At 59.2% G+C, this 15,442-nt stretch overlaps 3 protein-coding genes across 3 annotated transcripts; 2 read left to right on the top strand and 1 right to left on the bottom strand.

Moving 5' to 3' along the window:
- Positions 1 to 2,548: 2,548 nt before the first annotated feature.
- CH63R_13762 (UDP-glucose 4-epimerase) lies at positions 2,549 to 3,942 on the top strand (the record flags this gene model as incomplete). The annotated part of the gene is made up of 4 exons (XM_018308736.1): positions 2,549 to 2,577; positions 2,731 to 2,941; positions 3,032 to 3,482; positions 3,539 to 3,942. 4 exons carry the CDS (start codon positions 2,549 to 2,551, stop codon positions 3,940 to 3,942), a joined length of 1,095 nt encoding a protein of 364 aa, XP_018151054.1.
- A 329-nt stretch (positions 3,943 to 4,271) lies between these two features.
- Positions 4,272 to 5,555, bottom strand: CH63R_13761 (zinc-binding dehydrogenase; the record flags this gene model as incomplete). Its single annotated transcript, XM_018308735.1, has 2 exons — positions 4,272 to 4,526; positions 4,659 to 5,555. The coding sequence occupies 2 exons, from the start codon at positions 5,553 to 5,555 to the stop codon at positions 4,272 to 4,274; spliced, it is 1,152 nt and encodes a 383-aa protein (XP_018151053.1).
- A 3,658-nt stretch (positions 5,556 to 9,213) lies between these two features.
- On the top strand, positions 9,214 to 14,857 carry CH63R_13760 (Ankyrin repeat containing protein; the record flags this gene model as incomplete). The annotated part of the gene is made up of 2 exons (XM_018308734.1): positions 9,214 to 11,239; positions 11,292 to 14,857. 2 exons carry the CDS (start codon positions 9,214 to 9,216, stop codon positions 14,855 to 14,857), a joined length of 5,592 nt encoding a protein of 1,863 aa, XP_018151052.1.
- Positions 14,858 to 15,442: the final 585 nt, after the last annotated feature.

Below are 15,442 nucleotides of genomic sequence, written 5' to 3'. Positions count from 1 at the left end.
GAAAGAACGTTTGAGGACAGGAAGGAAGGCAAGAGGGTTGAAGGACGAGACTGACAAGAAGCAACTTACGTTCTTATTGTTTGGGAGGACATGCGGCGTCGTTGTAAATGAGGTTGGGTTGAGCAGCTTGTTGCGAGTCGAGGGTCCTTTTGTCTCATCAACAATGGCAAGTGTAAATGCGCATGAAGGCTATGTTGAGCCGACAAGGGAGGCGGTGACCAAAGAAGGAGATGCAAAGGGGTTGCGGTCAAGTCGACGACGGAGTGTGGACCGCAAGGGCGCCTTTGTGAGAGCTGCAGGAGAGACCGGTTGCGGGAGCTTCCAACCCCAAGAGATGCCAACCTTGGCTACCTCAGGTAGGTAGGTAAGGAGCTCGAAGTGAAGCTATTCCAGAGAGGCTGACCCGCCGGATTGGGAAACGAGGGAGTCCGTTGTCAACAAAGAGAGGAGGAGCGGTCCCTGGCCGCAACAACCATCGTTCCCTGGTACGAGTCGCGCCCACACACGCGCGCGTCGGTACTGATGAATGGGGGTCGTCCGTCGGGGGTCGGCGTGGGAGGGAATAAGAAAGAATGCGGACGACCGTTGCAGGGTGGGCCTGTCAATTGAATTGCTGGTCGGTGGTGACAGTATAGACTGTATGGAAAGCAACGACAAAGCAGCAGAAGCAAGGGGACGTCGAGTCTTTGTCTGGGATTTGATAGTGTTGCGGGCTTGGAGCATCGCACACCACACGGCGCCTTGGGAATGTTTTCGCGACGGCGCTTGTGCTTGTTGCTTTCCCACCGCCAGAAACCCGCCAACGGAAACCCGCCTACGGGGCGCGCCAGCGGGGAGATCGGGTGCACGGGCCCTGAGCGTGTTCCTGCCGTTGACCACGCGCGCGCCGAGCGGTCGGGCCAACTTTGCTTTACGCGCCGCGCAGATCTCAGCACTTACATAAGCGTTTGACTTAGGTAAGTAGATCTTCTTCCAGCTTGCGACCACGTGACAGGAGTCGAATGAAATGAAGAGGGAGATTAGCGGAACTGATGCGCACATCCCAACCTGAGGCAGCAAACATTTCTCGGAATAAAGTCCAGACCCCGAAGTACGTCACCTCACTACTCACAGATCGCTAGCTGTTCGCCCTTTTCTCCTCCAGTCCCACCTCCATTTTTTGTCGACCCATCCTGGAGACCAGAGGCCCGTCGATTCGATTACATTACCCACGGGCGACCGACACACGAACATGTGCTTCTCTTGCCATTGAAATCGCGCAAATGCTCGTGAACGGAGGACAGGGCTCGATTGAGTCTTGACCCAGATCCAAAGGGCGCACGCCCAGACTCGGCTTGGTCAGCATCGATGGCGACCCCGAGGCAACGAGACGCAGCGCCTGCGCTCAAGCCTGGACTTTGGCGGTCGACACGGGAACCCGCTTGATGCTCGACTCTTCGGGCCCAGCTGCAGACCGCGGACCCCGCTGGCGGATAGGACTGGCCGGTTTTTTTGCATTGTCGCTCCAACAAACAGCGAAGATGAGCCGCACATATCGCAGACGCGGACGGCACAACCGTCGTGGTGCTGTACGGATAGACATTTCTGTACACTGCGGAACCGCGGCGACAGACATGCAAAACACCATACCAAACGGCATGCGGATAATGCATGATTCATCCACCGTCGGTCCCGTCATCCGATGGCTCTGAACAACTGGCCAGAACGTGCTTGCACATCCCCGGCTCTCCGTCCCCGTGTTGACCAGAAATCCCCCACGTGAAAAAGAGCCAAGCGTCGAGAGTCAATAGTCAAGAATCAAGCGTCGAGAGAGTCGACAGCTGAGAGCTGAGAGGGGTAGGGGACCCTGTCGGCCCGTCCACAAGTCCTGAAGATCAGGATCCACGGCACCGCCATCCCCGGTCGATGCAGGTTTCAAAAAAAGTCGCCAGTGGCCGTTGCAACTTGTCAACTTGACTTGTCACCAAGCGCACCACCGTTTGAGGCTTGATGAAGAAATTACTGGGCTCCGCAGCCAGCCACAAGGTGTCAAGGCCCCCCGAGATTGGTGCCACCCCCGCTGCGAGACCCCGCCATCGCCTCCAATTTGGGGCGCTAGATTGGCCGTCACCACCACCACCGAGGGAATATCATAGACACTCGCCGACTATGGGATTATTATGACTGGACACACACCACTGGCGCCAATTTCTCTCCCACATCATCGACCAAGAATCAAGGCGGAACGTTACAGACAGACGACCCCGTTTCGTTGACCTACTTCGTGCCCCGTACCTTTTCTCTTATTGCGACCGTCGCTCCCACCACCACCCATAGCCACCAGATATATATCGCCTTGTCCCATCAGTCCATCACGCACTCTTCCTCTCTTCCCCCCCCTCTCTCTCTCTCTTCTTCCACCAACAATTACCAGATCTGCGCTCCTTCAACCAACTTGATACCCCAACGGACCGCATCTTGCTCCTCGTTCCCCCCCCCCCCCCCCCATTCCCAAATTCACACCCCTCGCCGCAGCTAGTTGCGATCGACACCAGCAAATTTCTTCACGATGGCCATTGGAACTGTTTTGGTTACCGGGTAAGTAAGCCACTGCCACCCCCGCCCCCGCCCGCCTTCGTTCTCGCCTCTCCCAGCCGCCATTCACGAGCTACTCCCGCTGTCATGGCGCGGCTGGCGCACGTACGACCACGAACCGCGCAGTAACTAACCGCACGTATTGGTGGCTTGCAGCGGCACCGGCTACATTGGCTCCTTCACCTCCCTCACCCTGCTTGAGAACGGCTACGATGTTGTCATCGTCGACAGCCTCTACAACTCGTCCAAGGTCGCCGTCGACCGCATCGAGCTCCTGAGTGGCAAGCGCCCCCACTTCTACCAGGTCGACATCACCGACAAGGCCGGCCTCGATGAGGTCTTCAAGAAGCACCCCGAGATCGACAGTGTCATCCACTTCGCCGCCCTCAAGGCAAGCGATTCCCTCCCTACCTTTTCCATTGGATTCCACGGCAGGAACTAATGCGCCGCACTCCAGGCTGTCGGCGAGTCGGGCGAGATCCCCCTCGAGTACTACCGTGTCAACGTCGGCGGCACCGTCACGTTGCTCAAGTCCATGACGGAACACAATGTGCCCAACATTGTCTTCTCCTCCTCGGCGACCGTCTACGGCGACGCCACCCGCTTCGAGAACATGATCCCCATCCCCGAGCACTGCCCCATCGGCCCGACCAACACCTACGGCCACACCAAGGCCTTTGTCGAGCAGATCATCACCGACCACATCCAGGCCGAGCGCAACAGGCTGAAGAAGGCCGACAAGCCCTTTGAGCACTTCAACGGCGCCTTGCTGAGATACTTCAACCCCTGCGGCGCCCACCCCTCGGGTCTCATTGGCGAGGACCCCCAGGGCGTTCCTTACAACCTGCTGCCCCTGCTTGGCAAGGTCGCGACCGGCGAACGCGAGAAGCTGCTCGTTTTCGGCGACGGTACGTGCACAGACTGACTGGTATCGGGGAGAGGACAACGACACTAACGAGACCAGACTACGCGTCAAGAGACGGCACCGCCATTCGCGACTACATCCACGTCATTGACTTGGCCAAGGGCCATCTGGCCGCGCTCAACTACCTCCGCGAGAACAAGCCCGGCGTCAAGGCCTGGAACCTGGGCTCCGGCCGCGGCAGCACCGTTTTTGAGATTATCAAGGCCTTCAGCCACGTCGTCGGCCGCGAGCTCCCCTACGAGGTCGTCCCCAGACGCCAGGGCGACGTCCTGGACCTCACGGCCAACCCCTCGCTCGCGAACAAGGAACTTAGCTGGAAGACGGAGAAGACGCTGGAGGAGGCCTGCGAGGACCTTTGGCGCTGGGTCAGCAACAACCCCAAGGGCTACCGCCAGGATCCTCCCCCCGAGCTCCTCGCCAACGCCAAGCCCACCAGTGGTTGAATATGGAGATTGATAATTAAAGATTATACACCGGGGAGATTGACCAAAATGTAGAAGCGCGGAAGAACTCACTTGGCCAACATAGACGGATGATAGAATTAGTGTTATTCACAGCGAAAACCCATGATAAGACGTCCAACCCTTTTAGAGGAAATGTAATGGAAGCATAAAAAAAGCTTTAAAGATTATCAATTTTGAAAACAAAGAAGTCTGCTTTGGTTTGTGTGTGTGTGTGTGTGTGTATGTTTTTTATTGTCTTTTATTCATTTTTTGTGGTTGACGATTACTTGGTTCGCAGTCAAACCCCCAAATTGACTCGAAAAAGAACCTCATTCGTGCTTGAGGAGCAGCTTGCCCGTCGTCTTGCGGCTCTCAATGTCGGCGTGCGCCGTCTTGACGTCGCGCAGCGGGTACGTCTTGTGGACGGCGATCTCGAGCTTGCCCGAGGTGATCATGTCGAACAGCTCGGCGCTGTACTTCTCCAGCTCGTCTCTCGTGGCGGTGTAGTTGTTGACAACAGGGCGCATGATCTTGAGGTTCTTCTGGCCGAGCTTGAGGATGTCGAAGGGGGGCACGGCGCCGGACTGGACATGACGCGACGTTAGTTGGTCAATTCTTTACAGGAGACTTTATCTCTCTCTACAAGACTCCGGCACAAGGAAAAAGGGAGAAGAAAGAACAAGAAGGGGGGGGGGGAAGGCAAAATCTAGACTCACCGCGTTGCCAAAGATGACCAGCCGACCCTTGCGCGCCGCCAGCTCCAGGTCGCCGTCAAAGGTGGCCTTTCCGACGCCGTCGAAGACGACGTCGGCGCCGTGGCCGCCCGTGATGCGCTTGACCTCCTGCACGAGGTCCTGCTCGCGCGAGTTGACGACCCAGCCGGCGCCGTTGCGCTCGGCGAGGGCGCACTTGTCGTCGGTGCTCGCGGCGGCGATGACGCGGGCGCCGACGGCGCGCAGCATCTGCACGAGGAGCAGGCCGACGCCGCCGGCGGCGGCGTGGACGAGGACCCACTCGTCGGGCTTGACCTCGGCGGCCTCGCGGACAAAGGTCCAGGCGGTGAGGCCCTGGAGGAAGGCGGCGGCGGCGGTCTCGGTGGGCAGGGCGTCGGGGACGCGGACGAGCTGGGCGGCGGGGACGGCGGAGTAGGCGGCGTAGGAGCCGAAGTTGCCCATGTAGACGACGCGGTCGCCGGGGCGGAAGGCGTCCGGGTCGACGGTGGAGTGGGCGGAGACGACGGTGCCGGCGCCCTCGCGGCCGAGGACGATGGGGAGGGGCGCCGGGTAGAGGCCGGTGCGGAAGTAGGTGTCGATGAAGTTGACGCCGGCGTAGGCGTTGCGGACGAGGACCTCACCGGCGGCGGGGACGGGGACGGGGAGGTCTGTGTGGTGGTCGAGGACGTCGGTGCCGCCGGTGCGGGGGATGCGGATGCCGTTCATGGTCTGCGGGACCGAGGAGGAGGAGGAGGCCATTGTGAAGTGAGGGGCCGGGCTGAGGGTCCGGGCGAGGTGCGGCGAGGTGTGGAACAGACGCGGGGTGCGGGATGAGGCGAGTGGCAGTCTGGTGGCGAGGGTTGATGAGAGTGGTCTCGAGAGTCTTGCGACGAGGGGCATGAGCGACGATGGCCTTGAGTTAAAGCTGGAAGTTCTGGCGATGGGGGCACTTTGGTTTTTTTCTCTCTGTCTTATTCTTCGATGAGATGAGCTTCCGATGCGGGCACGAGTGGTGTTTAGTCAGCGTCTCGTGAAGAGGGGGGTGGATGGATTAGAAATACGATCGCGCGCGTGGGAGTCGACAATGGGGAGGGGACTCAGGAGGAGGAGGGGGTGGGTGGCCTCGGACAGAGACGCCGGAGGCGGGGCATGTCGATATGTTCGGGTGACGGGTGCGGGGCGGGGTTCCGAAGACCGGAAGAGGCGTAAGACGTCATCCAGCCCCCCCTGTCATCTCACAGGCAAAGCTCATCAAGCTAGGTTCTTGTTCTGAGATGAGGCAGCAGGTTGCAAGGGAAGATGTGAACAATTCATTCTCGCGATGTAAAGGTGAGACGAGACAGGTCAGGTAAAGACGGGCATTTTGTCGATCAAGACTGTTGGCCTCAGAAGATGTGCTCACTCTAGCTTGCGCGCCTGACCAAAAAAAAACAAAAACACCGTGTTGCAAGCTTTGGTGTTTTTTTGAGCGTGGGATTGGGTGTGTGCCGGGCAGCTTGGCGCGAACGGATGGTCGCAGCGGGACATGCCTCCCGGCTGAGCAGAGACAGAGAGAGAGAAAGGGCTGTCCGACCTGTCATCATTAGATCGGGCCAAGCTGCTTGTTGTGTTGGACTGGCAAAGCATTGACGTGCGCAGTCATGCAGCAGTAGCAGAGGAGAGGTCGCCAAGTAAGGAAAACCAGCATGTTCCCTTTTGGAGTTGGGGTCTCGAGAATGTCGGCCATTTGGCTCATGGCGCATCGGTCTGGGAGGGGGAGAGAGGGAGGGAGGGGGAGAAAGAGAGTCTCATCTCTTGCTGCAATGCTGTGGCAGATGTGGTTCGCCCCTCTCTCTCTACCTATTCTCTCGATCTCTTCTCATTCTTCTCTTGTCAAGGCTCATCTTCTCGCCCGAGTCGTCACCGCCAAACCACCGGTCGCAAACAATGGCGTTGGCAGTGGAGGCTCAGCCCCATCTTGGCCTCTGCAACCGTGGCGGCTACATTTGGCGCAGTGTTTTGCGTGGCCCGTCGCGCGTTTTGTTTCCCCCTCCATGTGGAATGTTTCGGTCGACGAGGGGCAGGGGGAGGGGGGGAAGGGGGCCGCGTAAGGAAATCTGCTTAGGGAAGGTCGGTAGAAGGACTTTGGCCTGCTTCTACGGCGGCGCCGCGTATGCGTGCATGTGTCGAAGTCGGGTGGCGTGCAGCAGACACGAGAATCAGACCTGAGAGACTTGACAGTCTAAAGAGGTCTGGAGAGTCAGTGAGAGTGAAGCCAAAGCGGGAGAGGCGCATCGACAGCTGTCGGATGGGATACGTACTGTTTAGTGGAGTCAAGTCTACCTGTACCTAAGTAGGTACCTACCTACCTTACCTTGAGGTCTCTGGGCCGAACACTGTTTGCCCCAGGGGTCAAGGGCCGTTCTTTTCTTGTCCTTTTTTTTTTTTTTCTTCTTCTTTTCTCTTCTCCCTCTTCCCTTCCCCGCCATCCACCATCCACCATTCATCATCCATCCAAAATCGGTTGCTGGTCCTCGTCCTTCCCCAGAGTTCCAGGAATTGGGGTTTGTTGGCCTACCGTCTCGGGTTTGCTCCCCCATCAACAGGTACACGCACACAGAGTACTATAAAAGAATTTCTGGGCATCCTCGGCATCCCACCTGGGACGACACATGCCACGTCGAACTGGGCGATGAACGACTTTCCTCGGCGTCTCTAACGAGGCGGTACCACGAGATGTGGTTGCCCACGACCGAGATACGTGGACGTACATGGTACGCAGCCAGGACGATCCCTAGGTTGCCTGTGACGAACGAGGCATTATTCATGAATCACCTCGAGCTAGACATAACTGTACATCGTTACTCCTTCTCCCTCGCGCATGCGCATGGTGTCGGCCTGGGTCGGTTGGCCTTCTGGACAACACGATTAACTACGGATACTGGATGGGCGAATAAGCTCGTGAGGGCATTCGGACACTTTCAATGCTCTACTCTGCGCCCACGGTCCACAAAATACAAGTCTCCGCACAAACCAAGTCCCGATACTTGAACCTCGCACCATTCCTCGTCAACGTTTATGTACCTGTACCTGCATCTGCATCGGTACGTACTTGTACTGACCTCTACGATGTACAAGTACACTCCCTCTTACACGCGCCTCCACGGATCGCCGTTCGTGTCCGCGTATGCCCTGCCACAGCGCTGCCACACTCTCTCGTCCTCGCCATCATCATCCATGGACCATCACCCAGTCCATCATCCATTCCTTGGGGTGTTCTCGGTTGACCACCGATACGCGCAGCTCTCCCCCCGCCCATCAGCGGTCACCGACAAGCTTAAGCAAGGGACTGGCCGGCTGCCAAAGGCTTGTCGCATTGTCGCATAACTCGCTGGCTCCCGAATGACCTGTTCTTCCGCTTCTCCCGTTTATCCTTCACCGTCGACTCCGACAACTGCGCAGTGTTTCCCGCGCCGTCTGTCATCTCTCTCCACTCGTAAGGAGGATAACCCCAGCTAGTTATCCAAGCTTTGCTCGCTGCGCTACGGATGTTGTCCCAAGCTCACCTCTAGTTCGGGTAGCATCATCACGACTACCCTTTCTCTCTCGGATCGACAAATACATCAATACAAGAGACAGACGACTCCGCCTTCGTCCGACCTTAAACCTCAGCCACCACTTGGACTCTGGGGCCACAACAGCCGTCAACCGTCAAACTCGCCTAGCCACCGTTGTAACATCGCATCGTCAAGGGACCAACGGGGGGAAAAAGAGGACAGAAAGACAGGGACGAACAGACGGAGACGTGGTGCTCCACCCCGCTGAAACACGACGCATTGTCGCCACGACTTGACTCGACTCGACTCGTCTTGACGACCCTCGGGATACCTGGAACCACACCTTGCCTTACACGTTTTCTTCGCCTTCTTTTTCTTCCTTTCCACACAGCTACGGCGGGCTGGTTGCTGCTGTTGCTGTTGCTTTTGCTTTCTTGACCGTCTGTTCAATGTAGCACGCCGACAACTTATACCCGACGACCTAGGCTAAACAGATAAGCTCTTGTTTCATCGACAGAAACCAACGAACCATAACATCCCATCCGTCGACTCTCTCGTCTCTCCCTCTTGTTTCTCACCTCTCCCCCGGACGCGACGGCACCTTGTCCTTCATCCACGTTCATCCTGGATGCTGGTCCTCGCCTCTGTTGATGCCCTTCAGCCCCCCCCCCCCCCCCCACCTCTCTCTCTCTCTCTTACCGTCGCCACCGGTCCTTGGGCCGTCTTTTCCGCCGTCCCTCGGCCGTTGAGCGTGCAACACACTCTTCAGACGAAAACGAAACTTTGCGCCGCACGTCTCCCCTTCCCTCTTGTTTGTTTGTTCTTCCTCCACCTAGCCTAGCCTTGCCTTGCTTTGCTTTGCTTCGCCTTGCTTCGCCTGACGCTGCTCCAACCTCATCTCGCCGGCTGCTCGCTCGCTGCCTACACCCTCTTTCTTTTCCCTTCCCCGATTCATACGGCCAGCTTGCTGCCGTCCCACCGCCAAACTGTCGCCCTTCCTGTCCTCGCCCCCCGGCTCCCCGATGCCGATCCCGCCGACCGACGATGACCGCCAGCGGCGCATCATCCAGTTCGCCGAGGAATGGGGCCTCGAGCCTCCGCCGTCTCCGTCGCCGCTGACCCGGCCGGAGAGCCCCCCAAGCTTCCGGACCTCGGAGGACGACTTCAAGGCCGAGGAGCTGCTGAAGCGGAAGCAAATGTCTCACGGCCGCACCGAATCCACCACGAACCTGCGCCGCGCCTTTACCTCCAAGAAGAAGACTTGGGACTACAAGCTCGTCTTCGACGCCCTTGACAAGCATGTCGCCGACTGCGGATCCCCCGGCGTCGCCGAGGCCCTTATCGCCCTGCTCGTCTCCTCCGGCGGCGACTTCAACATGGCCCAAAAGGCCAAGACCAGTATCTTGCCCCGCCGCAAGAGCCTCGACAGCTTCGGCGAGCGCAGCAAGCTATTGCAGCACGCCATCCACAACGGCCAGACCGATATGATCCGCGTGCTACTGCCTCACGCCGACGCCTTCGCCCTCGACGCCTCACTACCCCTAGCCATGCACTCCGAGAATGTCGAGGTCGTCGAGCTCCTCCTCCGCTATGGCGCCGGTGTAGCCCGCAGCTCCGAGGCCCAGGATGCTTTCCGTCAAGCGTGCGCGTTGGGCGGCCAGGCCCAGCTCGTCGGCACGGTTCTGCGATCCGACGGCCGGCCGCCGACTGCCTGGCTCTCCCAGTGCATGGTGGACGCAACAAAAGCTGGTTGCCTGGAGACCGTCCTGCAGCTCAGTCGATCCCACGCCGATGGCGATTACAATCAAGCCGAAGCACTCAAAGTCGCCATCGGCCAGGGCCGCCACGACATCGCGCTCGCCATTATCATGGGCAACCACCCGCCGAAGCGCCCCGGTCTGGACGAGGCCTTCTCGCAGTTGCTGGACCACCCTTCCATGAACCCCAGAGACAAGCTTGCTGTCGCGGAGCTGCTGCTCTGTGCCGGGACCGACGGCGACGCGCCCGCCATGGCCCTGATCCACGCCGCAGCAGCCGAGTTCCACGACATGGTCGGTCTTTTGGTCTCGTACGGCGTGTCCATCGAGTACCAAGATGCCATGGCTATTAGGAAAGCGATTCAGAACGGACGAGTAGATGTTGCATACACGATACTGAGCGGCACCTCGGAGCTCAGTGCGACGCATGCCTCGGAATGTGTTGAGCTCATTCCAAAGAACATGGCAGTGGAAAGCAGGCGTTTATTACTAGACTTACTATTACGAAGAGGCGCAAGTGGAACCGCGCTACACGATATGCTCATTGAGGCGGCGGAAGCGGGCGACCTTGAATCGGCCAAACTACTACTCACGCCTGTATACCCGGGCGGCCGGCCGATTTCCGAGCATGATGTGAAAAAGGGGCCCAGGTCGATGGTCTACGACCGCCATCAAACGGCATCCGTCGACCACAAGGGCGGTCTGGCTCTACAGATCGCCGTCATGAGGAGCGACGTGCCCATGACGAAAGAGATGCTCATGAGCAAGCCGTCCAGCGAGACCCTGGCCCAGATCTTCCCTCTTACCAAAACGTTGTCTCGCCAAAACCGCTATCGCATGGTCGAGTGTTTCCTCACGAGCGGCCTGGCCGGTGCCATTGTTCATGACGCACTGCAAGAAGCCATTGATGAGGAGCCGCCACTTCGGGACGAGGAGCTCATTGGATTGTTCCTGAGGTACGACACCGACATCAACACGAACGAAGGCTCGGCGTTGGTCGCGGCGGTGGCGCAAAAGGACGTAAGGCTTCTGAATGCGCTGCTCAAGAAGAACGTCACGCCTCAGACTGCTGCTAGCGTGCTACCCAGGATCATCGGGACCCAGGATGCAAAGGCGAGGTTGGACATGGCAACTCTATTACTGGCGTCGGTACCGGATCTCGACTCGTCCAAGGTCTCTCAAGCATTGCTCAACGCGTTAAACTATCGGCCGGCAGATCTGAAGCTCCTGCAGGTGTTGCTAGTCCACAAAGCCGATGTCAACGTCGACAACGGCATCGTCATGGCATCAGGTAAGTGGTCTCTCGTCACCGATGTCGATACACTGAAGCTAACGACTTGCAGCAATACACAGTCACGATCCTCCAGTCCTAGAAACACTACTAACGCACGGCAAACCAACGCCCGCCACCGTCAGCCGGGCCATCAACGAGTTTGGGCAGCTGATATTCTCAGACACTAAGACGGAAAAGCTACAGATATTATTACAAAAGACCAGAGACAAAACCCCGTTCAATGACGTACTCGTCAAGGAGGTCCACGCCTTGCTCCAGACGCTGCCCGAGCACCGACAACTGTCCATCGTCAGGATCCTCCTCGGGGCGGGTGCGGACGTCAATTCTCACAATGCCGCCGCCCTCTGTCACGCCGTGGCCGCGAGTGATACGCAGATCACCGATCTCCTGTTTGCAGCCCGGCCGAGTCCGGCGTCACTGGCGTCGGCTTTGCCCCATGCTCTGCGCATCGCCGACCCGATGGACCGGCTCGAGTTCTCGCAGAAGCTCCTCGACGCCGGTGCACCCAGTGCCGAGGCCAACAGGGCTTTAGGCTTTGCCATCAATACTTACACGGAAGACATCCCCTTGCTCCGCACACTTTCAGCCAAGGCGGACACGAGCGACGGAGAGGCCCTTGTCGCGGCAGTGAAGAAGGAGCGCCCTGACATTGTGCAGCTCGTTTTGCAGCGAAAGCACCCGGTTCCGATGCTGAACAATGCGTTTGCCGAGGCTGCACTGTTGTCTAACAGAGAGGCCAGGGCATCGATATGCGAGGTTTTGTTGCACCACGGCGCGTCGGGGTCTGTTCTCTCCGATGCCCTTCTTGCTGCGGCGGCCGACGGCGATCTGGTCTTGGGCAATCTTCTCGTGAGCAACGGTGCTCAGATCGACGAGGAAGCCATTGTCGAAGCATGCCGTTCGGGTGCAGCAGATGTTCTCAACATGCTCCTGAGTGGCGGCACGACACCCAAGAAGTCTACGATCGAAAAGGGATTCCAAGCGGCAACCGAGGTAGGCAACCTCAAGACGCGTGCTGCCATCCTGGAGCCGTTGCTGGTCTTCGGGGTCGATGGCGAGGCCCTCCACGCACAGCTGGCGTCGTCGGTCCGGTTCGGCGAAGATGGTGATGACCTCGTCAAGATCCTGCTGGAGGCCGGCGCGGACCCGAACCACAACAAGGGCGAGGCCATATGGGCGGCCACGAGGAGCGCCTACCTAGGCAGTCTGAAAATGATGTTGGGTCTGGCCGATTCAGGCACGCGCCTGGTGAGTACGCCGTCGTCGAATGGCTCGCCCGTGGGGACTAACAAGAAGAAGCAGCACAAGCCTTCGCCGTCAACTCTCAACAGGGCTCTGCGAGCCGCTTGGAAGCTAGGCCGTGAGGCTCGTTCCGCCACGATCGATATGCTGTTCCGAGCGGGTCTTCCGGTATCAGATGACCTTCACGTCGTGCTCAACAACGCCGTCAACGAGGAGGAGATCGACCTCAAAATCATCCGGCAGCTACTCCGATACGGCGCGTCCCCGATCGCCAACGACTGTCAGACCCTGGTCGATGCTACGAGAAGGGCACTGGTGAAACCGCTCGCCTTCATGTTGGAATCCAAGATCCTGTCCGAGGACCTCAACCTAGCCATCAGGGAGGGCTTCACGACGGAGAACACCGATCAGTGGTTCACGGAAGCCGGGTTCAGTATCTTGCACAGCTTCCTGCAAAAGGGGGCCCACGGTGATGGCCTGTCCTCTGTTCTCACCCAGGTCGTTGACCTGCCGTTGTCTGAAAGCGAGCCCGACAACCTCGCACTCGCAAACGGGTTCGTCGACGTCCTCCTCGACCACAAGGTCGACGTCAACTACGCCGAAGGAAAGCTGCTGCAGACCGCCGCCGCCGCCTGTAACTCTTTCCTGGTGAAGCGGCTACTCGAGAAGAAGCCGAACACGGAGTCGATATCGCGATCCTTCTACCGCATCTTCGACAACCCCGCCTCGGAAGACGAGGCATTGGAGCTAATCAACATGTTTACCGAATACGCCGACGGCGAGACGAGGCTGGACGTCATATACACGCCGCCCGAGTCGATTCCCCTGCTGTTTCTCGCCGTGCAGCAGCACCCGCGGTCCATCCGGGTCATCAAGGCCCTGCTGGACGCCGGGTACTACTACGACCAGATGATGCCGTACAAGGTCATGGAGGACCTCGAGGAGGAGCCCGTCACGCTCATGATGTGGGCTCTGCTGCAGCCGCAGAAGAAGGTCAGCAGCGGCATCATCCAGATGCTCATCGAGACGGGCGCCAAGGTCAACTTCGAATCGCGGATATCGCAGAGCACGCCCCTCATGCTGGCGATCCGCAACCGTCGGCCGGACGTCGTCAAGATGCTCCTGCTGGAGGGCGCCGAGGTGGATGTGTGTGACGTGAAGGGGAACACTCCGCTGACGCTGTCGACCGAGATTGGAGGGGATACGGCCATCAAGATGATGTCGAACCTCCTGGCCGCCGGGGCTTCGCGGAACGACGGCTCACTGCACAACTCGGCGCGCGAACTCAACCTGGCAGCCTGTCAGGTCCTGGTGCAATACGGACACGAGCCCGACTTCCCCAGCACGCTCCACGAGGGTCGGAGCGCGCTGGGCGAGCTGTGCCGACACTGCGCAGATTCGGGCGAGCTCACGGCGGCGCGCCAGAAGTTGATGGAACGGGTCATCAACTTCCTCATCGAGGCCGGCTCCGACATCACGCTCCGGTCCGAGGGTAAGTCGGTGCTCCTGCTCGCGCTGGAATCCCGTGATCCCGTCGTCACCAGCCGCACGCTCCTCAAGGCGGGCATGTGGAAGCACATCAACAAGAAGTTCAACCACTTCTCGGACGGCAAGATGACGTACTCCCCGACCATGTACGTGACACACGTGCTCCCCAAGTCGGACCACAAAGAGGCGCTCATCAAGCTGCTCCGGGCCAACCGCGCCGATGACGTGTACTACGCCAACATGGGCCCGCAGCCCGAGGGCGCGGTCGGCATGCCCGAGGACGTCGAGATGCAGGAGCGCAACCGGCGGGCGCGGCTCGACCGCATCAACCTCGAGCAGGAGGACCACGTGCTCTCGATTGCGCGGAACCAGGAGCTCGCGACGGTGCAGGCGCAGATCTGGTCGACGCAGGCGGAGCTCGAGGACTCGCGGCGCAAGCGGGTGCAGCAGGACGAGCTCGTGGCGCTCAACGAGCGGGCGCGGGCGGAAGAGGACCTTTTCGCGGCGGCGATGCGGCGGAAGCGCAACGAGCGCAGCGCGGACCTCGAACACCAGGCGGCGCTGACGGAGGCGAGCATCACGCGCGCGCGGGCGCTGGAGCTGGCAGAGTCCGAGGTGACAATGGCACGGCAGGGCATGATGCTCGAGTGGGAGAAGCAGATGGCAACGGAGAAGGTGGACCACGCCAAGGCCCTCAGCGCGATCCGCGTCGCCGAGCGCGAGGACGTCGATCGCATGGACCGGGACCAGGAGGAGCGCTTCCGGGCGCGGCTGGCAGAGCAGAGGAGGCTCGTCGACGGGCAGAACCAGCTCGCGAGCCAGCTCGCCGGGGCCGGCGTCAACGGGAGGCGGCAGGTTGGGTATATCACAGGGGAGATTAATTGAGCGGTGAGTGGTGGGTGGCGGCGAGTGGCGGGTGGAGTTCTCTCATGGTCTCACAACGTGCCAACTGGAAAAGCAAGAATGGAAAGGGCGGCGTTTACGGTTTTGGTCTGGTCTGCTATCTCGTTTGAACGGGAGTATCTTTTGTCTGGAGTTCTCTCTTATCTCCCCTTTGGCAACAGCAGGTTTTGGATGTTTATGGGGCATGGAAAGCGAAGTAACTGAATCCATTCTATCCTATTTCTATATTGGATCCCTTCCCCCCAACCCCTGTTGGTGAAAGCGGGACCCACGGCTCGAAGAAGCCAGGCTTGCGAAAAAGCGCACAACAGGGTCCCGATATGGCATATCTCGCCCCCTTCGGTCTCTTTCTGCTTCTGGTTGGATATAGGTAGCTTTGCAGAGGGGGGAGAGCTGCGAGGGAGTGGACTTTCGTTCAGGGTTCTAGAGACGCAAGACGTTGGGGGATGAAGGGAAGAGGGAGGGGGACGGCGTCCTCGTTCGGGTTGGTCGTGATGGGTGCCACTGTCCAAGGATCAAGGGGCGGACGAGGGGGGGTTAGGGGGGGTGTTGGTGGGTGGAGTGTTG

Source organism: Colletotrichum higginsianum, chromosome 10 (genome assembly GCF_001672515.1).
Source record: "Colletotrichum higginsianum IMI 349063 chromosome 10, whole genome shotgun sequence".
In the NCBI taxonomy this organism is placed as follows: Eukaryota; Fungi; Ascomycota; class Sordariomycetes; order Glomerellales; family Glomerellaceae; genus Colletotrichum; species Colletotrichum higginsianum.
The sequence above is the reverse complement of the archived record's forward strand: the minus strand, read 5'-3'. Positions and strand labels throughout refer to the sequence as shown.